General features: G+C 26.0%; 5 protein-coding genes across 8 annotated transcripts; 1 reads left to right on the top strand and 4 right to left on the bottom strand.

The window, feature by feature from the left end:
• Positions 1-1,665: 1,665 nt before the first annotated feature.
• On the top strand, positions 1,666-3,845 carry Bm5699 (Uncharacterized protein; the record flags this gene model as incomplete). The annotated part of the gene is made up of 7 exons (XM_001899814.2): positions 1,666-1,694; positions 1,831-1,930; positions 2,186-2,304; positions 2,666-2,918; positions 3,066-3,236; positions 3,320-3,502; positions 3,681-3,845. 7 exons carry the CDS (start codon positions 1,666-1,668, stop codon positions 3,843-3,845), a joined length of 1,020 nt encoding a protein of 339 aa, XP_001899849.1.
• A 3,691-nt stretch (positions 3,846-7,536) lies between these two features.
• On the bottom strand, positions 7,537-11,237 carry Bma-sulp-3 (Uncharacterized protein; the record flags this gene model as incomplete). Its single annotated transcript, XM_043078524.1, has 10 exons — positions 7,537-7,777; positions 8,053-8,150; positions 8,582-8,677; positions 8,797-8,874; positions 9,073-9,186; positions 9,306-9,452; positions 9,808-9,878; positions 10,000-10,157; positions 10,394-10,517; positions 11,090-11,237. Coding segments are annotated over 10 exons (1,275 nt in total), but the record flags the coding sequence as incomplete, so codon positions are not given.
• A 2,409-nt stretch (positions 11,238-13,646) lies between these two features.
• Bm4971 (Glyceraldehyde 3-phosphate dehydrogenase, putative) lies at positions 13,647-15,903 on the bottom strand (the record flags this gene model as incomplete). 3 transcript variants are annotated; one of them, XM_043078521.1, is made up of 7 exons in its annotated part: positions 13,647-13,811; positions 14,031-14,213; positions 14,297-14,467; positions 14,615-14,867; positions 15,229-15,347; positions 15,603-15,702; positions 15,875-15,903. In XM_043078521.1, 7 exons carry the CDS (start codon positions 15,901-15,903, stop codon positions 13,647-13,649), a joined length of 1,020 nt encoding a protein of 339 aa, XP_042934455.1. The 3 variants fall into 3 exon arrangements, with proteins under 3 accessions (XP_042934455.1, XP_042934456.1, XP_042934457.1); XM_043078522.1 differs by lacking the exons at positions 15,229-15,347; positions 15,603-15,702; positions 15,875-15,903 and having other exon boundaries at positions 14,615-14,716; XM_043078523.1 differs by lacking the exons at positions 14,615-14,867; positions 15,229-15,347; positions 15,603-15,702; positions 15,875-15,903 and having other exon boundaries at positions 14,297-14,431.
• A 1,793-nt stretch (positions 15,904-17,696) lies between these two features.
• On the bottom strand, positions 17,697-20,332 carry Bm4533 (OV39 antigen (Fragment)-like; the record flags this gene model as incomplete). The annotated part of the gene is made up of 5 exons (XM_043078520.1): positions 17,697-17,837; positions 18,418-18,514; positions 19,197-19,345; positions 19,750-19,887; positions 20,261-20,332. The coding sequence occupies 5 exons, from the start codon at positions 20,330-20,332 to the stop codon at positions 17,697-17,699; spliced, it is 597 nt and encodes a 198-aa protein (XP_042934454.1).
• A 2,213-nt stretch (positions 20,333-22,545) lies between these two features.
• Positions 22,546-25,866, bottom strand: Bm3782 (uncharacterized protein; the record flags this gene model as incomplete). Of its 2 annotated transcripts, none has more annotated exons than XM_043078518.1 (9): positions 22,546-22,731; positions 22,843-22,969; positions 23,130-23,239; positions 23,605-23,695; positions 23,764-23,981; positions 24,287-24,457; positions 24,697-24,862; positions 25,174-25,375; positions 25,749-25,866. In XM_043078518.1, the coding sequence occupies 9 exons, from the start codon at positions 25,864-25,866 to the stop codon at positions 22,546-22,548; spliced, it is 1,389 nt and encodes a 462-aa protein (XP_042934452.1). The 2 variants fall into 2 exon arrangements, with proteins under 2 accessions (XP_042934452.1, XP_042934453.1); XM_043078519.1 differs by having other exon boundaries at positions 22,894-22,969.
• Positions 25,867-26,169: the final 303 nt, after the last annotated feature.

The raw sequence follows: 26,169 nt of genomic DNA, 5'->3' as shown, positions 1-26,169 counted from the left end.
TCGTGTATGTCCGTGTATGTGTGTGTCTGTGTGCATCCTTGTCAAGTGCAATGCAAGACTGTTGCAACTGTCACCTCTAACAGAAAGTCCTTCTCATTCGTAATTCTCCCCACTCAACCATCACATTCCAATAATACAGACTGTTAGGTGCAATATGTCTGTGTATGTTCGTCTGTTCACTTCAAATGAATGTGTGTATGTAATATATATGTGTATTGCATAGGAACGCAATGCACAAGTGATCTGCATGTATGTCTGTGTCTGTGTGTGTTTCTACGTGTGTCTGTCTGCATGTGTCCGCTTGGGTATGTATGTATTTTGTCTGCCTACACTGAAGTGTATCTAAAACTGTGTGTGTGTCATACAGGAATATTAAAAGTGCGATATATATATATATATATGTGTGTGTGTGTGTGTATGTATGTATGTGTGAAGGATAGATGCGCCCAGCGGTGGTGCAAGTGCGGATCGATCCATCGCGCCCGAGCAGTATTGTTGGGCATTTAGTTGCTTGAAGGGTAAAATCAGTGAGCGATGTGAGCTGTAGTTGTTGCTTGGTTGTGGGTTGTTGTTGTCACCAAGTGATATCTTATCAGATGGATCAGATACATTTATCTTTTTGCATTTGTCAACGCTTAGTGATTGATTTAACAAAAACTTCATTTAAATAATTAAATTGCCTATCACCTGTATGGTATTAAGGTCTATGTTATATAGGTATGACATACGTTAATATTGTTTTAATTGGTCCATGAACTAAAATTGTTGTCGTTGACGTCGTTAATGTTAACATTCACATTCACTGTTCACAGTTCTTCTGGAGTGAATGGTTTAGTGTGTTTTGTGCGTTAAGAGTGAAAAAAAAATTTTTTTATGGCGAAGTTTCATACTAATGGGTTCTTTTTTTTTTGAATTAGAAACGGGAATTGATTCATTCTTCACATTATTTTCAATGTCTGTTGGTGATGGTTGACCTTTGCAGTATGTAAATGCAAATGATTGATTACAGTTGCAAGTCGTGCTATATTCTAACGATTTGTAGTAAAGAAATAGAGAAATTAGTATGATCGGATCAAAGATTACATCACATCACTGATTGGATCGTTCTATAGCAACTTCACAGTGACCTTCCCTCCATGTCACCCTTTACGGTGAACAATTAATTTGCATAATAATTAGCTTAGTATTACACTGCACTGTATAAGTATTTCATTCAAAGATATTTGATGGTGTCATCTTGAAAACTGAGCGGCAGCTGTTCAAGAATTTTTGTTATTTCAAAGGTTTTGCTAGTGCTATCACCTGATTGTTTTCTTCTGTTTAGCTTTAATTATCTATATGATACATAAGAAACTCGACGCTATACTTAGACTTCTATAGTCTTTCTTTTCTGAATGACAACAATGTAAGATAAGTAGTTTAATTCAGACAGCGAAGTTGTTTTAAACAACTTATTTTTCATACTTGAAGGAGATGCAAGAGTAATATAATTATGTTGAGGCAAAAAAATACAACCGGTGTTATGTTGGTTTTTTTCATCGTATTTGTGCGTTGTGTTTGTATTTATCAACTAATTTTTTTTTAAAAAAAAAGAAAAATTTAACGCTGTTACTCCATATCAGCTCTGCTTTACACATTCTTCCGAGGCATTTTCATCGATTCATTATGAGCAAACCAAAGGTTGGAATCAATGGGTAAGCTGGTTATAATCTATTTAGTCATATTTAAATTAAATACTATAAAGCTGATTTTGGAGGAATTGAGATGTTTCCTTACTTTAAGAATCCCTGAACTTTGCCAGTCTTTGTTGAAAATCTTTCTCAAATTCAGATTTGGTCGCATCGGTCGTCTTGTCTTGAGAGCGGCAGTTGAAAAAGACACCGTTGATGTAGTGGCGGTCAATGATCCGTTTATTAACATTGACTATATGGTTTGTTGACGTTGAAAATATTATTTTTTATATTTTTTTCCTTTTTCTTTTGTTCGAAGGTGGTTGACTGCTTGAGATTTGAAGATTTGTATTCAACGAGAAAACATTGGAGAGTAGAAATCATTACAAATTATTTTTATTTTCCTTTTTTTTTTTTTTGTTGATATTTATCAATAAGTATTTTGATCGATTAATACAGTTCAACTTGCTATACAAAAGTACATGTGAATAGTTGTAAAATTGCCTATTTTTCAGGTGTACATGTTCAAATATGATTCAACACATGGACGCTTCAAGGGAAGTGTTTCTGCAGAGGGAGGCAAGCTTATTGTAACAAATGGCAAAACGACCCATCATATCTCTGTGCACAACAGGTGACACACCATCATTTTAATTCAGATTACTATTCATTTCAAAAGTTTACATAAATGGTTTTCAATTTAAAAGGAAAGAAGGAGAAAAATATATATTACTGCCCGCATTTTTATCTTCCAAATGAGTCATTTGGTGTTTTAATTCCTTTCTTTTCTTTCAAATTGTTGAGAAATGTCTCTGAGTGTATTTATTTTTGATCATTTTAATCTGTCAATTACGAAAAGCCTTATCAAGGCTCTTCCGCAGATAAACTTCAATTATAATAGCATGTCTCTGCAAGCATTCAAAGTCTCGTCCATATAGTTTGATATAGATATAAGCATTTTAAATTAAAAGTAAGTGATTGCAACTGAGTTGCAGCAAAGATCCCGCTGAGATTCCATGGGGAGTAGACGGAGCGGAGTATGTTGTGGAATCGACGGGCGTTTTTACAACAACGGACAAAGCAAGTGCGCATCTGAAGGGTGGTGCCAAGAAAGTTATCATTTCGGCTCCATCTGCTGATGCACCGATGTTTGTAATGGGTGTCAACAATGATACGTATGATAAGGCCAACAATCATATCATCTCTAATGCTTCTTGCACCACCAATTGTTTGGCTCCGTTGGCCAAGGTTGAAGATTTTCTAATTTAAGCTAACATTTATTTTTTTCTTTTGTAAAAATTGATCAGATACAGCGGAAATAAGATGTGAAACAACTGTTGATTGTTTCATCATTTGAGGAGTTTTAGTGTGATATGTCTGAGTCTTTAATTTCAGGTCATTCATGACAAATTCGGAATTATTGAGGGCCTTATGACCACTGTACATGCAACAACGGCTACTCAGAAGACTGTTGATGGACCATCTGGAAAACTGTGGCGAGATGGTCGTGGTGCTGGCCAAAACATCATTCCAGCAAGCACTGGTGCAGCCAAGGCCGTAGGGAAAGTAAGCTTTAATGCTGAAAACGTTTTTTAATTTTCGGATCTTGCCTATTATGAAGGTGGGAGTTGCATCCATAAAGATTTTAGGTTATTCCGGATCTGAATGGAAAGCTTACTGGCATGGCTTTCCGTGTTCCAACTCCGGATGTATCAGTAGTTGATCTCACTTGCCGACTCCAGAAAGGTGCAACAATGGATGAAATTAAGGCTGCTGTAAAGGAAGCAGCTAATGGACCGATGAAGGGGATTTTGGAATACACCGAAGACCAGGTAAGTTCTGAGCTTGAATTTTGGAAGTGATTTTAATGAACACTGAAAATAGTTTGCTTCTTTCACTTATTCTTGCCTGTATATATTTATCTGTTTGCTTATGTAACGCAATTTTCATAAATTCTTCTTGATTAAGGATGGTAATGAAGTTTTTAATTTTAACTTCTTATAATTTCAGGTTGTATCAACTGATTTCACTGGTGATACACATTCATCGATCTTCGATGCCCTGGCATGCATTTCTCTAAATCCAAATTTCGTTAAGCTGATTGCATGGTACGATAATGAATATGGCTACAGCAACCGTGTTGTTGACCTCATCTCGTACATTGCCAGCAGATAAACAGTACTGGTGGTACATTATCATCACTATGGTCTAATAATAACAAAACCAGATTACTATTATGGAAAAACAACATTAAAATTTTTTTGTAATTTTATTATTGAAATGAGTAGATATGCATTTCTTCATTTCTAAGAAAACTTTCTCTTTTACATAACATTTTATCATATATCTCTCGTAGTTGATATTTGTGTGTGTGTTTTTTTTTTTTTAAATTACAATGGGTAGCTTATATTTCTGTTGTACGAGTTTTAGTTTCAAGTAATAAATCAATTCAGAAATTTTTTTCTTTTTTTTTACATATTTGTGTTATAGATCGTTACTGACTACTTGCTAGCAATAATGAACGCTGTTTAAAAAATGTTGAAAGTTGAAGTTCATTACATCTCTGATATACAGCAGCAATAGTGTTGTACGTTTTTGACTTTCGGAATAGTTCTCTGTTTTGCTAAATGAGTTGCTGTGATAAGTTAAAAGTGTCGGCCAGCGTCAATTATTTCGTGAAAAAAAAAGAAAAAACCATTTGGTGTTACTTCGAGAATGAGCGATGAAGGTTTGATGTGATGTGTTAAAAAGAATTCCAAAAAATGTTGCTTGGAATCTGAAGTTCATAAATATAACTTTAAAAGTGCTGAAGTTTGATAGGAATGTTCTTTCGCTATCATTTGAACATATTATGCAATCATAAGGGATGATGCATCTCACAAATCATCTATAAAATTGGATTTATCTGAAACATTAGTAGTATTTGGCAGAGGTGTATCTTATCACTGAGTGCAATAATGTAATAGCAAAGGAAGTATTTGCGAGTAAATTACATAGGAAACTAGTGAGTGCTTTTAAATCTTCTACGTTATAAAATCAGCAAATATCATTTGTGAAAATAATTTCGTTTTATTAAATTTCTTTTAGCGAAAAATTAGGTTGTAAATCATCTGTTTCAAGACATTTTTAATTTTGCTAAACTAAGAGTTTAATGATTAGAAGACTTTGAAGTTAGAGAAAATTCACTATTAGTAATTAAACAAACACATTAAATGCTGGGTATATTTTGATAATTTATATGGTTTTGTATTTATTTGTATTAAAAAAATTTAATCACTCATATAATGATATTTCACATAGATTTTCGCGTAGCTATTATTTTGTAATTCTTGAAATTAATTTTTCTTTTATTGAACGTTCAAAAAGTCCCAGGAAATAATTATCAGCCATTCTCGAAAAATGTGTCGGAATTTCTATAAGTTTCTCTTTTCTTTTTTTTTTTTGCACTCTTTTAATTTTAACTTTTATTTTCATATTTAGTTTTATCACACTTTTTTCCCTTTCTTTTATATTTCGAATTTCATTAATTATTATTAATTGCATTATTTTATCAAATGATATATAATCGATAGTTCATAATAGTTGAAAGAAATTAGATAAATGTAACAATAAGATGTAATAGAAGTAACTAAATTTTTCTTCCATTTTTTACTTAAAATCTAATATTACTTTTTTTTTGAGGAAAATTATCACCGGACTGCTATTCTTAAAAAAAAAATAAGAGATTAAATAATATCCATAAAGCAATATGATTAAATAGTATGCTTCTAAAAAATTCAGTATAATTAAGTAGTATCAATTTAAAAAGTGTCTATAAGTAAATTTAATTAAATATAATAAAAAAAATCAAATATAATTAAATAAAATTAATCAAATAGCAACTAAGCATAATCAAGCGTAATTAAAGAGTATTAATTAAATAATATTACAAAAAATAGTACCAATACCTAATTGAAGTATGCTTCTAATTAAGTTATCCATTTTGAATGAATTAATTTTAATTGATTTATTTATTAATCGCTCTGATATTTTTATAAATTGTAAACATCATCTAATTGATCAATGATAACATTTCTTGGTATAGTTTCATAAAAATTGGTCGCATCAAACATTTTTATCAAATTACCTAAATATTTATTAGAATTAATAATGTTTCTTTAAATAATCATTAAATCTATGATAATTAATTTAGCTCCGAAAAGTCTTTTTCAAATAAAAATTTTAAATCTTAAAGTTTTTTCATACTAAATTTTAAGTTTATTTTTACAAATATATTTTTACCTTAAACATTTAACACTATAACAAAAAAAATTTATTAAATATGATTTATTAAAAGCATTAGAAACAATAGGTCATTAAGTTCACTAATTTATTCAAATTTATAATTTGAATTAAAAAAAGAAAAAACTTACTTGATGGTGCAACAAAAAATATTTTAAAACCACATGAAATGAGTTCATCATAAATCTAAAATCAATTTTAAATTGCTAAAATATTTTGTTATATGCAATTCTTATTAGACTTTATATTTTTTCCATATCAAAAATAAAATGTTATCAATATTGTTTATGATTAATTTACATACAATAAGTTATTCCATTTCAAAAATTCACTAATATTTAAAAAAAAATTTTTTTTAAACCTCAATATATCAGTTGAAAATTTAATTTTTAAAAGGTTTTCATTAAAAAAATCAGTTTTTTTCATTCATTTATTAACTCATCATTTTTATCAATTTAGCTAACAACTTACTAAAATTAGTAAGATTTGTTTAAACAAAGCTGTGGTGATTAATTTAGCTTCAAAAAGTTTTTTTTTAAATCAAAATTTTAAAATCTAAAACTTTTTCATGCTCATTGTTTTCAGTAAGTTTAAGTTTTTCCTAAATTTTTAAAAAATTTTTCCTCAGTAAGTTTAATTTTTTTACATTTCAAAAATCTAAATAAAAAAAAAGCAAAATACTAAAATAAATGACCAATTTAATGGCCACAACTCCGGAATGGTCAACATATGAAAAACTTGAACAATCAATTGCATATATTAGTGAGTGGTCATTCATCGAATTATTTTCATCATTTGACCATTGCTTTTGCTAAAAAGGAAAATAACAAATAGTTAATTGTATTTTTATCATTTCATTACAACTTTCTATTTTTTTAAAAAATTTTCTACATTTTCAACTTAAATATTCTATTAAATTAAATAAATATTAGTTAGTAAATAATTAAATTAAAAAAAAAAGAAATAACAAAACTCATTCAATGATATGTGATTCATTTTATAATTGATAAGAGGTCGATTTTGTGAATGTTTACTTTTCAAACGATTAACTGATTGATAAATAACCTAAAATAGTATATTACAAATGGTATTTGCATAAATATTTGTTATTAGTAATAAGTTATTAATAATTATAGCATTAAAATCGAAATTAATTTTATAAATGGAAGAAATCCTTTTTTTTTTTTTTTTTTTGAATTTTATGTAAATTGCTATTATTATGTGAATGTTTCCATAATATCATTAAGTATTTACTTATATTTTTCCATATTGAATTTTTGATTTGAAAATTATTATTTTATTTCTCATCTCATTTTTTCTTTTCTAAAATTTTGGATATTTTTAAATAAGGAAATAACAAATTTGGTTTTTTTATTGAATAAGGAGAGAAAAATAGTTTTAATAATAATAGCTTGAAAAAAAAGGTTTGAAATTGTTGTGATAAAAAAATAATTCAGAAATTAAAACAATGTTTGAAATTTGCATATGGTTATTGAAATTAATCAAATATTATTATTTCACTTTTAATTTTAAATAATTATTATTCTTATTGAAATCAATCAGATTTACTTTTTGAATTTTACTTTCAAACAATTATTGCTGTTTTTTTTTCTTCTTTTTTTTCAAATTTAAATGAAATTAAAATAATAATAATAAGAAACAAGGAAGAAATAAACTGAACCGTAACAAATGGATTTGTGCTTGTAAATATTAATGGCGCGTTAAATCGGAAAGTACAAATATTACTATTAATAGAATTTAATTGTTTACTTTCCATTTCACAACAATTTCCATCATCGTTTCTTGCTAATAAATGCCAAGATGGCCTTGAAAACAAACAACAAAAATGAAACAAATTGCATTTTAACTTAAATTTATACTTTTAATTTTTTGTTTTACTCTTTCGTTCCTAGTATTAAAAAGTTTTTAAAATGATAAATTTTTTTAGTTATTACAAAATTATTTCATTACTTACTTACCTAAAGCTATAAAATAGCATTGTTAGCATTATCAAAGTATACATAACATTTTCACTTATTACTTTCTTATTTATTTCTTTGCATATTTAATACTTATTTAACTTATTGAATTAATTACATACTTACCATTGATTACGAATACAGCAAATGCAACTGCTAATGCCAAACCTTCGCTAACATCAAAACAAATTGTAAACATCATACTCATCAACCATATTAGCTAAAAATACATTAATTAAATCGAATTTTAAGCAAATTAATATCTGAATCAATAAAAAAAGAAAAAAAAAGAAGTTAATGATAATTAATTAATCAATTAAGCAATCAATCATTCAATCAATATTATAATTTCCAGCATAAGTAAGAAGAAAGTGAAAAAATCATATAAAAACGTGAAATAGACGTTTGAAAACATGACGCAATAATTTTTGTATTTAAGAAATAAAAATCAAGAGAATACAAAAACAATAAAAATATAATAAATATAATTTACTACTAATTAATGGATGAAATCATTTATTTTAAAAAGTACCAATAATTTCTTTACTAATAAATTAAGCAAACTAATTTTAATAATATATTTCAAAGGAAAACAAAACAAAAAAAAGCTTTAAAAGGGGAAAGAATGAAAGAAAGAACTGTAAAATTAACAAAATCAAATTTGAATACAGGCCATAAATTCTTCAATTCTTGAAATTTCACAAAATACGCTTTCATTGTAGCTAATAACATTGAAGCTAATACACACTGTAAAATAAACTTCTATTTTGAAAATTTAATGAATTAATTTCTTCTGAGAAAAATAGAAAAAGTGTAAGCTAATTTCATAATATTTTTAATGCAAAATAACAAATGAAATGACTTACTCGTGGCAAATGAACTAATGCTGGACCAATATATAATATTACCGAAAGTAATGTAAGAATTGGGAAAAGTGTTGTCAACTGAAACGAAGTAATAGTAAAAGCAAAGTGATAATTAATGATAATACTAGCAGCAATAATTATTAATAATAATAGTAATAACAATAATAATAATAACAAAAATAATAATAATAATAATTACAATAGTAATGATAACATTTATAATAATAATAATAGTAAAAGGAGTATTGAATGAAATAATTGTTATGTCATTCGTACTTGAGTACTTCCACCTACAGCTGCGCCAATTATTGAACTAGCAAAACCGGAAGTAACGGGATAAACCGGAAAAAAGGATGAAAGCATGCTAGATAATCCTAATGCATATAGTTCCTATAAAAAAAGAACGAAATGAAAGAAAAAAGTGAAAATTATTTAATGTCATTATTACCATAATTTTTTGCTCCTACAAAAAAATTTAATAAAACATTAACAGAATGCAAATAATTTACCTGTCGATAACAAATTTTGTAATTATAACGTCGTTCAACACTTTTCGCCACAGTTATATGTACAGCAACAGATATTGCAGCTATAATTAACGAATCGAAAAAAATGGTTGAAATAAAATCAAATCGTGGTAAAATGGCGTTGGAAATCTAAATCAATTTAATTTTCATTATATATTTGAAAGTTTTGAATTCGAAAATTTCGCATTACAAATGAAAATTTCACTAGTTTAATTTTAATCATTAACATATTTTAATTAATTTAGCAATTTTAAATAAACCAGCAAAAAAAAAATCATTATTTAATAAAAAAATCATTATTTAATAATAATAATTTTTTTAAAATTCAAGTCAAACTTGGCACGCGTTTATATAGTGATATTTAAAATTTTGAAATGTTAAAGAAGATATATATATACCTAGGTCTAATATAATGTTAATTTAAGGAAAATTAAAATTATCGGTTATTAACTAATTAATGAAAAAATCGAAATAATTCATACACAGTAGGTATATCACCAACAACATTTACTTCATAACGTTCTGATATTTCAGCAAAATTTGTTGCAATAATTGCTATTATTGCCTAAATTATATCAAAAATTATTGATAATTTAGTTTCTATTGTTTAATTGTTAATTTTATTAATAAAAACAATGTAATTAAATAGGAACGATATATTGATTTCGAAGAATACTTACTAACATAAGCTCATATGAAAGTAGAAATAAAAATACATCAGAAAGCCGTGGTGCAAGTATTTCTTTTCCAAAAAAAAGAAAAATGATAGCTGATATGCTAAATGCTATAGTTGGTAGGTGTATTTCGGAAGAATGTTCCAAAAGATCATAAATTCTCAAATAATTGTTATTTATTATTATTATATTTTAAGATTATGAATTAGTTTTTTAATTTCAAAAATAATTTTTTCAATGAAAATAATTAATATGCTATATTATGCTAAAAATTTATTTCTATAGTATTTGTCTGAAATCGAAATTTCTAGAATTGATTTTGTGCTAAATAATATTACAAAAGAAAAAGAAAAAACGAGAAAAAAGAAATTAAAACAACTATTTAATTAATTACACAATAGAGCAAAAAATACATGTATACAACCGCCAACAACAAAGCCAGACACTACTTGTTCCCAAAAATAGCATGTCAAAAATTCTAGGCGCAAAATGCCCATTATAATCAGCAAAAAAAAAAAAGCTAGTCAATTCAGTTATAATTTCGAAAGAGGTATCATGCATTCAAAGATTTTGTTGTTAAATTTAATTAGTATTAATTTGGGATTTGGTAGCATTTATTTACTAAAACGAAAAATATTCAAGAATAATTTCTAGCTTCTAATTAAAATTCTTTTGCATAATTGTATTGAAAAAAAACGATAAATTTTTGATACCAAAAATTTTTGAAAATTTGCAAATGATAGTATCAACAAAAGCAACAATTACTTATTAATAGGAATTTTATTAACTGAATAATGGAATACAGTATGGTGCTAAAAGTTTAGTTTGTATATTAATTCTATGTTAAAATTTAATTTAAAAATTTGATTTCTATTTTTAACATCTCAATAAGCTTTTTTTATTATAAAAAAAACTGCTTTTTTTCTTCATTTAATATAAATAAGGAAAAGCTATATGTAATATGAAGTTAAAATAACTAATTTACTTAATGAATTAAATAAAATGTAAAATTGACAAATTCGTTTTCATTTTACAACAAAGTTCACAAAGAAATTTAGGAATAAAATTTAAATCACATTACCTGCATAAAACCACTTATAAACATAATAGAAGTTGCCACATGTATTGGTTTCAAATTATCCAAGTCAGCTGAACTTTTAGAGAATGGAAAATTTGAATTTGTTCCATTTATAAAATCCATTGATAGTGTATTATTAAAATAATCAAAAATATCATTGTTATTTTCAAAATTTGTTTAATTTTTTAATTTGCTGTCTTTTAGCATAACTTTTTGAATAGCTGAATGCGTCATTAATGGTAGTACTGCAAAACCACCTGAACAACAAAGAAAACAATAAGATATTATCTAATGTCTCATATAATTATTACTGATAAGACTGATAAAAATAACTAATTTATGATGAATAATTATTATTTCATTTATTTTTAGCATTTAAAAAAAAAAAAAAAAAACTAATGGTAAATTGTGTTGAAAGTATCACAAACGATAATTATTGCTAATGTAAATGATTATTATTATTAAAATTAAATAAAAAACAAGAGCTTAACAGAAAGAAAGTAATTTTGAGAAAATTTTTCAAAACAAAAATTGACAATTTTGTTAATTAATTGTGATAACAGTAATATTTTTATGCAAAAATTTTGACCAAATAAACTGTAAAAATTTCAAAAATATAATTTCGTTTATTTTTGTAATTCCATTACCAAAATTTGAGTGATTAAAATTTTACCTAATGAATTATGCCGTGATGTACCAAATAAAATGTAAAAAAATGCTGGAAAGATAGCCGTATACAGGCCACGGACAGGTTCAACTTCAGTTAATGCTGGATGAGCAGTTCCTGAAATATTTTTAAATTTTACATTTTAAAACTTGAAAAGCCAATTCGATTCAAATTTTTCTTAAATTAAATATTGATATTTTTCTTTTGCATAGCAAATAAAGTGAGACAGATTAAACGAACAAATTTTTTAAAAAATTAAAATTTGAAATTTAAAAGATAAAATGAAATAATATCTTGTGGAATAGCTAATACAGCCATTGATAATCCACCGCTTACATCACCAAAGAATGAATTGCGCCAATTATATTTTGGTAACCAATATATTATAGGTAAATAATTTTTGATAAATTCAAATAAATTGATAATTTTTTTTTCAAATTTTATAAAATTGTTGTTGTTGTTGTCGTATAGCTGAAATAATTGGAAAATCATTTGTTACTATTTCAGCTGTCATTAAATATTTGCAACTGAAATATATTTTAACTTTTATTTAAAAAAGCATTTCATTAAAATTTTACATTACATAAAAATTGAATGAATTTTTTGAAGCTTTAGAAATAAAAATAAATGTAATAAAAATTTTTTCTGATTTTTTAATTAAAAATAAGACATATCAGATGAAATTATCATTGTTGCAATGAATGAGTGATAATTGATAGCGTTTACAATTATCATAGATTTGCAATTGTTTAATAAACAATTAATTAATTAATTTTATTATTGACAAATTGTTACAAAACATACGAAATTTTTTTTTTCAAAAACCATTTGTTATACAAATTTATTCCATTGTTATTTATTTCAAAAAAAAAAAAAACTAAGTTCTTTCTTATATTTTATTATAATTCCTTTATTATTTATTTGACCATTATAAATTTAAGATTTTAAAAATTCCTTTGTTTTTTCTTGCTCTTTATAAATTTTACGACATCAATGAATATTGCCGTCACATCAAAGTCACCATAAAGCTATTCTATTATTACACTTATTATTAAAACATTAAAAATTTCAGAAGAAAATCTATTACTAACATTAACAATTAAAATTATATTTTAATAGAAAATTTTCATACAATCCTAACAATTATTGAATGTGAGATAAAAAATATAATACAATTGTTAATTCATTAAAACTTTTTCAAATCAAAAATCTTAAGCCAAAAACTTTTCAAATCAAAAACATTAATTATAACAATTACTAATTATTCAATGGAAAAAATAATAGCAGCTATTAATACAAAAATGTAACTAATAGCAAAAATTTCTACGACACAGATTTTTCAGTTTTTTTGCTTCAAGAAAAAAGGGAAAAGAAAATCCATTAGTCAGATAAAATTGTCACGAAATGATTAGCTAACATTGAACAAAACTAATCAGGTGAAATTTTAATCTTTTATGCAAACATACTAATTAATTTTATTAGAGCTAAATTATTTTAAAATGTTGAGGAATGATGTTTTACATTTTACTAATTTTTTGCTTTAATTTTTTTTTTTAATTTATATGTAATCAAATTATATTATTGAGGTATCATTGTATTCACAAATTTAATTTGATTCTTTTTTTTTTCTTGATCAATTATATGCTGTTGAAATATTATTGTAATAATTACGGCTAATATTAATTATCTTTAAAAAAATTATCATTTTGATTAATTTTAAAATATTATTTAAAGTTAGAAATATTATTTATATTTTATTGATATTTTTTTATAGCAAATTTTTAATAATCTTTATTTTGCAATTACTCAATCACATATTTTGTAATTTTAAGTGGCTTTGATCACTTGATGATAAGGTCATAGCTGTTTGGTTGACACAATCTGAGATGTCATTCAAGATTGCTTTATTTGCTAGCAATATACGAAATGAGATCAATGACACGACTGCTGTAGCCATATTCATTGTCGTACCACGAAATCAATTTTACGAAATTTGCATTAAGCGAAATGCAAGCTTTAGCATCAAAAATTGACGAATGTGTGTCACCAACAAAATCTGTCGAGACAACCTGTTAATTTCAAATTTTATTTGAAAATATTAAAACTAATTCATAACAAAAAATTCTAAAAAAAGAAATTCTGCTTAAACTATTATTAATAGTTGATGAAAACAAAATTATTTAAGTGATAGAATAGCTGAATAATATAATTAGGTGTAATATTTTAACTAGGCTAATTAAGAACTAATAACATCGAATTGTACTCATCTACAAGTTATGAAATTTAACCTGATCCTCCGTATAATCAAGAATTCCCTTCATCGGTCCATTAGCTGCTTCCTTTACAGCAGCCTTAATTTCATCCATTGTTGCACCTTTCTGGAGTCGGCAAGTGAGATCAACTACTGATACATCCGGAGTTGGAACACGGAAAGCCATGCCAGTAAGCTTTCCATTCAGATCCGGAATAACCTAAAATCTTTATGGATGCAACTCCCACCTTCATAATAGGCAAGATCCGAAAATTAAAAAACGTTTTCAGCATTAAAGCTTACTTTCCCTACGGCCTTGGCTGCACCAGTGCTTGCTGGAATGATGTTTTGGCCAGCACCACGACCATCTCGCCACAGTTTTCCAGATGGTCCATCAACAGTCTTCTGAGTAGCCGTTGTTGCATGTACAGTGGTCATAAGGCCCTCAATAATTCCGAATTTGTCATGAATGACCTGAAATTAAAGACTCAGACATATCACACTAAAACTCCTCAAATGATGAAACAATCAACAGTTGTTTCACATCTTATTTCCGCTGTATCTGATCAATTTTTACAAAAGAAAAAAATAAATGTTAGCTTAAATTAGAAAATCTTCAACCTTGGCCAACGGAGCCAAACAATTGGTGGTGCAAGAAGCATTAGAGATGATATGATTGTTGGCCTTATCATACGTATCATTGTTGACACCCATTACAAACATCGGTGCATCAGCAGATGGAGCCGAAATGATAACTTTCTTGGCACCACCCTTCAGATGCGCACTTGCTTTGTCCGTTGTTGTAAAAACGCCCGTCGATTCCACAACATACTCCGCTCCGTCTACTCCCCATGGAATCTCAGCGGGATCTTTGCTGCAACTCAGTTGCAATCACTTACTTTTAATTTAAAATGCTTATATCTATATCAAACTATATGGACGAGACTTTGAATGCTTGCAGAGACATGCTATTATAATTGAAGTTTATCTGCGGAAGAGCCTTGATAAGGCTTTTCGTAATTGACAGATTAAAATGATCAAAAATAAATACACTCAGAGACATTTCTCAACAATTTGAAAGAAAAGAAAGGAATTAAAACACCAAATGACTCATTTGGAAGATAAAAATGCGGGCAGTAATATATATTTTTCTCCTTCTTTCCTTTTAAATTGAAAACCATTTATGTAAACTTTTGAAATGAATAGTAATATGAATTAAAATGATGGTGTGTCACCTGTTGTGCACAGAGATATGATGGGTCGTTTTGCCATTTGTTACAATAAGCTTGCCTCCCTCTGCAGAAACACTTCCCTTGAAGCGTCCATGTGTTGAATCATATTTGAACATGTACACCTGAAAAATAGGCAATTTTACAACTATTCACATGTACTTTTGTATAGCAAGTTGAACTGTATTAATCGATCAAAATACTTATTGATAAATATCAACAAAAAAAAAAAAAAGGAAAATAAAAATAATTTGTAATGATTTCTACTCTCCAATGTTTTCTCGTTGAATACAAATCTTCAAATCTCAAGCAGTCAACCACCTTCGAACAAAAGAAAAAGGAAAAAAATATAAAAAATAATATTTTCAACGTCAACAAACCATATAGTCAATGTTAATAAACGGATCATTGACCGCCACTACATCAACGGTGTCTTTTTCAACTGCCGCTCTCAAGACAAGACGACCGATGCGACCAAATCTGAATTTGAGAAAAATTTTCATCAAAATTTTTGTAAAATTTCTTCTCAATATAAAAGAAAAAAAAAATTTTAATAACAAAATAAAATATAGTTAAGTGAGAAAAAATTTTTTTCTTTTTTTTAAAATTATGTAAAAGAAAGAAAAAGCTAAAAATGTAGTCTAAAATTTACCCATTAATTCCAACTTTTGGTTTACTCATAATTGATATAACGATGTTTCAATAAAATTGAATATTATTGGTATAGCCACAACTATTAAAAAGTATTGTTGCAAATATATTTATTTAACTTTAAATTCTAACTTTTTTTCGCTATCTTTCATTTTTATCTTATCATTATGATTTTAACGTAAGTAAAGATTATCCAGGAAGATATCATATCTCTGAATACGGTTTTTTATCATAGTTATCCTTATTTGTTACTTATGTAATATGTTATGGGCAAAAAATTACTCTATCATTAGGATGAAATTAATAAAATAAATATATTAATAGTATAATTATAACACAATAAGTAATAGCATAATTATAATTTAAATTATCTCAAAAAAATTAATTACTTCTCTCTCCCCTCAACTATTATCACTCATTAGAGTAGCAAAGGTAAAAATTTTTTAAATTTTATAAATTTTTAAATCTTTATAGTCAAAAATCAAAAAAGGGATGATTGAAATTTTCGAAAAAATTGTTAAAATTAATTAAAAAATTTAAAATTTTCACAATTATAATGGAGTAATATTTTATCCTAGAAATGAATAGATGAATTATAAAATAAAAGGGAGAAAGAAAAGGAGAGAGAAAGAGAGAGAAGGAAATACTGAAAGGCAAATTTTAATCTTGTTCATGATACCACAATTATTATAGCATTCTAATAAGAAAGAGAAAGCTAATTAAAGATGAACCGATTTAGTAAACTGCAACAATGACTAAATTACATCACAAAATGATATTTTATACTAATATATTTGGAAAAAAAAAAATCTATTATGCAGATTTTCCAATGATCTGTTTAAAACATTGAAATATGAAACTTTCAGGAAATAAATATAATTTGCCTGAAAAATTCGCATACTCATTTTGTTGAAGTGCAAAATGAGCATAGGTACTAAAGTATGAATAAAGTTGTTTTTATCCTAAGGTATAAATTTCGGAGGCTTTTGTTCTAAGGTATAAATTTTGAAAGCTTTTATTCTACAAGATATGAATTTTCAAAGAATTACTTTTGCAGAGAAATATGAATTTTAGGAGAGTTACTTTTTCTTTGGGATATAAATTTTGGGAGAAATATTCCTTTGCATTCCTACATGTATTGAGTAAGTAAAATTGCCCTCATTACCTTAGTATTAATTACATTTCAGTTTATTAGACTATCATTAGGTCTTAACGACCCCAAAGATTTCAAATAAACTCTAAATAGGCTTAATTGTTATTGCCATATAACATTTCAATGCTTATATCATAAATTAAAATTGGAATTAATAAATAATGAGGGGACAAACATACTATCGAAATACTTGTTCAATTAAAAAATATTAAATTTAATTGATATCAAAGATTTTTTCTTTGTTTTTTAAAGTTTTCAAAATTTGCTCTCTGTTATGCATCACAAGATTTGAATATTTTAATTCACCAATAATAATAGTAGCATTTATTGAAAACAGTATGAAATAATAATTCCCACAAAAACGATTAATATCAAAAAAAAAGAAAAAACCAGTAAGAGTTGGAAATTTTTGAAGTTCAACTTTAAATATTCAATTATAAATAATTACTAATAAAATATTATATTCCAAAAAAAAAATTGAATGAATAAATGAAAAAGAGTGAAACTGAAATGAAATCAAGACATGATATAACATTAAAAAAAAAAAAAAAAATGTCATTTGCAATTATTAGCTTACAAAAAAAGGTATCAAAAATTTTATTAATATTATAGCTTCTCTCTTCTATAATTCTCTCTTCTATAATTTATTAGCATTTCAATTGCTGTGTTTTTAATTTTTTGATCTGCGAAATAATTGGCGTAATTCTTTCCGCACGTCATCAGTCATGACATCCATAATTTTAGCTCGTTCAGCTTTCAAACGTTCTAATTTATGAAAAACTTCCTTGGCTGCTGGTGAAAGATTATTCACCTGAAATATTTACAATTTTTATTTTATAGCTTATTAATAGTTTAAAAGAAGAGAGAAAGAGAGAGAGAAAAGAAAAAATAATTCATATTTGTTTCACTTTTTAAAAAGTAATAGAGATTTGTGGCAGTAAATATTAAAATATATGCATATGCATGTATAATAATAATAATTAATAATAATAATAATAATAATAATAATAATAATTAATAATAATAATAATAATTAATAATAATAATTAATAATAATAGTAATAATAATAATAACAATAATAATAATAATAATAATAATAATAATAATAATAATAATAATAATAATAATAATAATAATAATAATATAGTAATAAATTTGTTGCAATGTTTATTAACTTGAATTAAAATTTCAGTACAATTTTAGTTAAGCATGGCTATACTAATTACTTTTATTCTTTCATTACAGGAATTAATTTTAATTGATATAAAATCAAGAAGGAAAAGGAAGAAATTAATTCATGTTCAGTTTAATTTTTTAAAAATAATTTAAAGGCAATAAATATAAGTAATGAAATATTAATAAACAGTAAATGATGAAATATTTAATTTACCTTATTCTCAAATTCCTTCTTTTGATGTTCACGCTCCTCCAGATATCGTCTAAATTCGGCAAGCTGTTTTTGATTTAAAATTTGTACCGCCAGATTGCTGCAAATTTCAAATAACTTTAAATGAGATGCAAAATTTCAATATTTCAAATTTTAGTTTTTTTAGGAGGATTTTAGTAAATCAGTTACTAAACAATTAACTTTATTTGAAAACAAAAGGTGGAAAAAAAGGAAACAAAAAATTCTAAGTTTGAATATGATTTCAAATTCTAAAATAATAACATTTAAATTTAAATGTCTCTTTTTTTTTTAAATTTATATAGTTAATTATTTACAAAGAAAATCTAACAGTCTTTTTTTTTAAATTTAATTACTTCTTTCCACACTTATTTCATTTTATATTTATAACATTTTCAGTTTATTATTCGCTATTAAACAATAATAAAAAGCGCTAATGATCAATTTGTATTCCATTTGTCATTTACATATTTATTTATTCAACGAATCTTTAAGTTGTCACTTTTCCCTTTAATCTCAGTATTAAATGTCCATCACTTCCTTTTGTCCACCATTTTTAATGCCAATATTAAATGTTCATTATTATTTCTAATGCCAATAATAAGTGTCCATTATTATCTTAATTACTTTTATTTATTAATGTTGAATGTCTAACATTTTGAATCTCAAATACTAAATGTCCAATTACTTTAACTGTCACTAAATTGTCTCTAAAAATTTTTTTGACAAAAAAATTTTCAAATTAGAAAAAATAAAAGAATAACTTTAATTCTTGTTTCTTCTCATCATGCTTTAATGTTCGATTATGCATAATATCTCGAAACATCTTTCTCACACTAATTGGCGCATCTTTGAGAAACGACGGTGGTCGACCGAATAACACCGCTCGTATATCACTTGTTAGATTATCAATCTATAAAATTTGTATGAATTAATAAATTATTTAATAATGATCATTTTAAAATTAAAAAATTACAAAAATTTTTTGAAAATAATAAATTTAATAAAAAAAATTTTCTTTTTGGTGTTAAGAATGATGAGCTATTTAGGTTTCTTTTTTCATAAATTTATCAGAACAAATTTTTTCATAATTTGTCACTGATCAAAATAATTGATTATATCGATTATTTATTATGTTATTTCAATAAGAATTTTTTGCTTAAAAAAAAAATTTTTTTTCAATAAAATAAAAACAAATGGATAAATTGAAAGTGATTCATTCAAACTTTTCGTCCAGCAGAATTCTTTCTATCATAAATATAAACAAAGAAGAAAATTTTTGTTTGGAAATTTTAATGAAATAATACTAAAATTAACAATTTCTTGTGTTTCGCGTCTTTGATCAGTGCAATCGTCGCCTGATTTATAATCTTTCCAAATTGATAAAATTTCCTTCTTTTCGCTATTCGGTAAATCATCAACAAATGGCGGTAAACCACACTGATTAGATGCTTTCTAAAAATAATTTCAAAATTTATGAAACATATTGAAAGTAAATGCAAGTGTATTCTTTTTTCCTCTAATAAAAATTAATTTGCGCTAATTCTATGAAAATAATTTGAATAATAAATTTTTACATAATATTCTTTAATAATATTTTAAAATAAGTGAAAAAGAAAAATATTATGAATAAATTGTAATAATAATCGTTAAAATTAGGATATGAAAATTTTACTGATAATGATTCTAGACAATATTATTTGTAATGATTTCATTTCAGTCTATTCATATTCAATATTCAGTTATCCAGTATTCCAATCTGGTTCCGAATAAAACATGTTCAGTGTTAAAAAAGAAAAGATGATATTGGAATTAAGAAATGAATTACTGCTGCTTCGATAAAGAATGATGATGATGATAATAATAACAATGATAAAGTTAAAGTAATTGATATTATCATAATATATGACTTTTGCTTCTTCCTGAAAATTTCGGTATTCAATAATACATATAATAAACAAATTTAAATGAATATTCACAACTGTGCAAGAATTTTTTAAACTTCATAATTTTTTCAGAACTGATTAATACCTCTATTTTTTTTAAAAAAAAATATTACCTTAATAAAAATCATCAAAAAATAAAAGTAAAAACATACAAGAAATTGGCTGGAAAAGAAAAAGAAAAAATAAACAATAATTATCGAATACTTACTATTTTTCCTTTTTTCAATTTCAATTTTAATTTACTTTTTCAGTTCAAAAATTTTCACATACTTTTTTACAACTTGGACTTTGTTTATTGCTTTTTCCAGGGGAAAGGCAAAAAAATATATTACAATTTTGATCGTTTATTTATTTTCTATTGTAATTTATTTACCAATATTTTATCACAAATAATACGAATAATTTGTTTGTTCATTTGATTTATTTCATTTATGAGAATTAAAAATTAGCAAACTAAAGAAAAATTATTAATTTTAAAATGTGTGAAATTGTCAATAGGAAAATGCTTTTTTTAAAGGCTAAGAAAATATCATCATTAATTTTATAATAATTAAACAAATGTTTACTTCTGCCCAATGATAGAATTAATTGAAGTTTACAAATCAAGTTCCATTGCATGAGTCAAATAAATAGTGAAAATATTAAAATCAAATTTCAGGCAAAAAAGGAATTGAAAAAAACCTTTAATTTTAATATCATAAACGAAGACGCATAAATAATAAATTTGAAATATTTCCCTGACAAAGCCAAAACTAGAAAAAAATTGAAAGAAAGGAATGCAAAAGAAAAACGCAATGTATGAAGACGAAATAACTGAAAAATAACTGAATGAAATTAAAAGATGCATATTTGTCACACACACACACACACACACACACACACACACACACACACACACACACACACACACACACACACACACACACACACACACACACACACACACACACACACACACACACACACACACACACACACACACACACACACACACACACACACACACACACACACACACACACACACACACACACACACACACACACACACACACACACACACACACACACACACACACACACGCCTACGATATCAAGCAATTTTAGAATGAATCATTCATTTGAGCTGAGTGGGAGTTATTGAAGAGAATAGTGTGTGACATCTTTGTTTGCTACTAAAATGACATATGCACATATGACATCGGCAAAATCTCATCAATGAATAAAATCGACTGCCACATTTCCATTATGCATAGAAAAAAAAAGTCAGACATAACATCAATAAAAGATTAGTGATTATAAATGCAATTTCAATTTTAACATTTCAAAGATCAATTTTAATCTGTTATTTCCATTTTTCAAAGAAAAAAGTTTTTTTTTTTTTTTTTAATATGGGAAGCTTTTGCATTTTTTATGCAATAATGAATGAATAGCAGCTAATTTTTACATGAGATACTTTATGCATTCTATATAAACTTTAAAAAATTTTATTTTCAACAAAAACTAGCAATGAATTTGGTTATATCAACAAAGTATGATAATGGAAGAACATAGCATTGAATAAAACCATCATAAAAGAAACATAGCATTGAATAAAACCATCATAAAAGAGACATAGCATTGAATAAAACCATCATAAAAGAAAAAAAGTAAGTTTAACCGAAGTAGGATATAGCATATTAAACGTGATAATTTAATTTCAAATCCGGTTGTTCAACAAAACCTAATAATTTTATATAATGGATTTCCTAAATTATACTTTACAAATAATTAGCAAAGATTACACATTATTTTATTAAAAAATTAGATCAGGAAGAGTGAAGATGAAGTGTACTTTTTGAAATTTCAAATAACAACTACAATTAATTCACCTAATTCCACAATTTTTTTTTTAAAGTTATGAAACAATAAATTAATATTAATAAAATTACTTGTAATATTCAACTTTATAAATAAGAAAAGGATAATTAGGACTGTAAAGGAAACAAGTTTACGGAATAAAAAAGGAAATAAAAGTTAAAGCCTAAAACAAGTTGCATACGCATACTGAAAATTGCAGGAAAGTGTTTTTATTGTCGTTTTTTTTTTCCATTACTTATATACGCTTCGACATCAATCAGTCAATTAAGGCTTAGCAAAAAAGTAACCGATGATTAAATAATTCAATGTCACTTTTCTTTTGCTTTTTCTAATTTACGCAGTGCTGTCTCGAGGAACATTCGAGAATTTCGACGATCATCACCGTGAATTTTTGAACATCTTTGTGGCAGATGACAACGACTGCACAATGAACAGTGCTTATACGTGCTTTTGACACACTGACCACATTTATCACAGTGTTCGCAAATGTTAGCCTACAAATAAAAATGAAAATAGGAAAGAGTAGAAAAATAAATCATAATTGAAATAATGAATTTTCTCTATTTTATTTTGCTAGTAGAGAGGAAAAAAATGATTTAACATACTTGATTAAATGAATATTGCGAAAACCTTAATTTAAATAAAAAATGCATTACATCGGAAGAACAAGTCTCGCAAAAATTGCAATGAAGAGTAGTTTTTATAACAAACTTTACACATTTATCACAAAACCTGAAAATTTAAAGATTTTAAGCTGAAAAAAAAATCTTAAATTTTTTGATCAAGAATTTTTATGTTGCATAAAAGAAAAGAGAAGAAATTTCAAAAAGAAAAGAGAAAAAAAATTCTAAATTTCTAAAGAAAGAATAAGCAAATTAAAAATAACACTGACCTATAACTAGGATCTTTTGACAAGTCGAATTCATTTAGTGGAAGATCGGTAAATATACGAACGATGGACTTTTCTGGCCGCTTATATTTCGAGTGATTTTTATAACATACCTGAAATTTTCGAAGCTCTTTTTAAAATCAAGACATCACTGTCAACACAAAGATTAATTCAACTTATGAGAATTTTTTCTGTAGTGTTACTTTTATCAGTGTCCTAAACATCACTACGGACATAAAAAAGACCTTATAAGCATGCAGAATTAGGATATGAAATAATTCTTAATAACATTAATATATTGGAACGATAGTTGATAAATTAAGAGAAATTCGCAAACATGAAACACACAAATACTTTAATAAATAATCAATAAAGAAATTTTTTGTTGAAGCAATTTGTGATTTGAAAACTTTAAAAAAATTCGAACATTGTTGGTGTTTTGTTAAGAAGAGTCTTGTGAAAATAATGAATAACTAACTCTGTAATCCAACATTTGGAAATCGTTGCAATTTAGAAAACGCCTTCCAGTGAAAATTGGAAGAACAATAATATTTTTGCACCAACTATTACTGAAATATAAAAATTAAAAATGAAAAAAAAAAGTCCAAGTGAAAGATGCAAAAATTTTCAAACTTACTTCAATTTGCCAGTGGTGGAAGTGAAGAACTGCTCTCGAAGTTTCTCTATTGAATTTTTCAAGGCTTCTATGAAAACACCGAAAGGAGGATCACACACTATCACCAAACGATGAACTGATCCAAAAAATAAAATAAGTTTTGTGATGCTTATTGGGTCGTAAAAATGATTTGTCAGCATACTGTATACTGCAAAATGACTGGAACGAAAAAATGGTACCTGAAAAATCTTTTTCTATAAAAGGGTAAGCCACTATTTGTCATCTGTAATTTTTTGCTACCAAAATAAATTTGAAAACATTAGAAATATTTCAGAAATAATATGTATTAAAAGAAAAAAAAAAAAAACAAGAACAACATGATTCGGTTGAATTTTTGATGATGCTAAAAATTTATTGCAGCAGTGTGGAAAATCGTATTGCTACAAAAAAGACATTTTTTCATTCAAAAACTTTGAGAATATTGCTGAAAATTTGGCATAAAGAATTTACATATTTTTGAGGAAATTTTAAAAGGAAATCTCACAAATCGAGCATCGATATCCAACAAAAATGTTTTTATTTTTTGTCGAAGTAATTTACAACTTTGAAAATGCTCGAATACTGTTGGTGTTCCGATGCATAACACTCCATCACAGCCAGACTTTTCAAGGGCATTTACTATTACTGTCAATGACTCATCCGTAAACCAATATTGCTGAAAAAAAAAAAAAAAAAAAATTTAACAGTTGTTCTTTTCCACTTTAACTACAAAATTATTTTTTAATTTTGCATTGTTAAAGAATTCTCCACTACTCCCTTCGATGAATAAGAAGGAAAATGTATTATTATATATTAGAATATAAATTGAAATGTAATATATTAAAATATAAAAAATTGAAATTACTAAAATATAAATTGAAAGCGATCAAAAAGAAAGCCATGAAATAAGCTTACACTTTCAGAATCATTCTTCACATGTGCAGAAAACAGTTGTGAAGGTTTTCTTAAAGAAGAGATTCCAAGTGGTCCTATAATCGGATGAGTATGTGGCAATGAGAATACATCATTGCAAGTTGCGCAATAGTAAACCTTTTCATTCTTTGCTCTCAGTAAATTCACTCTGTAAATTACCAAATTGCAAAGAAGTTTGACAAATTTTTAATCTGAAAAAAATCTATTTCCTTGAACTTCATTTTAAGAAAACCACAGATTTGATAAGTCTTAAAAAGTGAATTATATTATAACTAAATATCACTTATTATTAAATCGTACAGCACTAATGTAAGGAACATTCCGGTTTATATAAATGTCTTACGCATGTGAAAACGTTTAGGCATCATAAGTTAATAAATAATTATTTTCAAAACATCCCTCATTTAAAAAAGTTTAATTGAAAAATTTGAGAAGTAATATTTTCAGAATAAAGTTCACTTTTTCCGTATAACAGCATAACAGAACGATGTCATGGCAACATTCAAACTGCCGAAATTGCTGAGCACATTATTTGAAATAATTTTGCAACTTAAATTCAGTCGAAATGGACAATGCTTTTGAGATCGATAAACAGCACAAGCAAAGAACTTTTCTTTTGTTTCTCCTGTTTTACCTTTCCGTTCAAATAGTAAACATGGTCCTGAAATAAATAAATGACAAAGTGCTTTGAAATTATAATTATGGCAATTTTCAGAATGACAAACGAAATACTTTTAATTAAACTTAAAAAATCGTAAAAACAACTATTTAAAAACATATTTGATTAGAGTATTAAAATTTAAAAAACTGGGTGTCACAAAATATTTCCTATATTACCCATTACACAATATTTTGCATATGTGACATTCAAGACATCCCATAATATACATCCAATAATTTCAAAAAGCAGTAACTTTAAAAGTACTCATCACTTATACCGTACTTATGCTTATTTGTCTATCAAATAAATTAGTTTTTAATTGCTTTTTCTATTCGCTTAAAAGTTAATAAAGAGAAAGTAAAACTTAGAACACCATGAGAGCATGTAGGCAATTGATAGTTAACCGGATTCAAAAGTCGGAAACCTTGTCGTTTCCTTAGCAACCATTCCGATTTATTTTCCATATAACTTTTCTTTCTCTTCTTTTTCATCCTAAAATTTACTTTCAAAATCATTTAAAAAAATCACAAAATTTAGATCCAGTTCAACATTGACATTAATAAACTTTTTTCTTCTTATTTCTGCAGTTATAATTACCGTATTAAAGTGCACAAATATTTAGAAGTAATATAATGGAATGATAATATATGTTAAATGAAATTTTATAAATTCAATTTTCATATAAACCTAATAAGTAATTAAATAGGAAATGGAATACAAAACTGAATCTCATAGCTTTCAAATTCGATTTCTCCATTAATGAATGCTGTGACCTATCCGCAAAGATAAAATGA

The sequence above is a fragment of the Brugia malayi genome, assembly GCF_000002995.4.
Source record: "Brugia malayi strain FR3 genome assembly, contig: Bm_v4_Chr2_contig_001, whole genome shotgun sequence".
NCBI classification, from domain to species: Eukaryota; Metazoa; Nematoda; class Chromadorea; order Rhabditida; family Onchocercidae; genus Brugia; species Brugia malayi.
The sequence above is the reverse complement of the archived record's forward strand: the minus strand, read 5'-3'. Positions and strand labels throughout refer to the sequence as shown.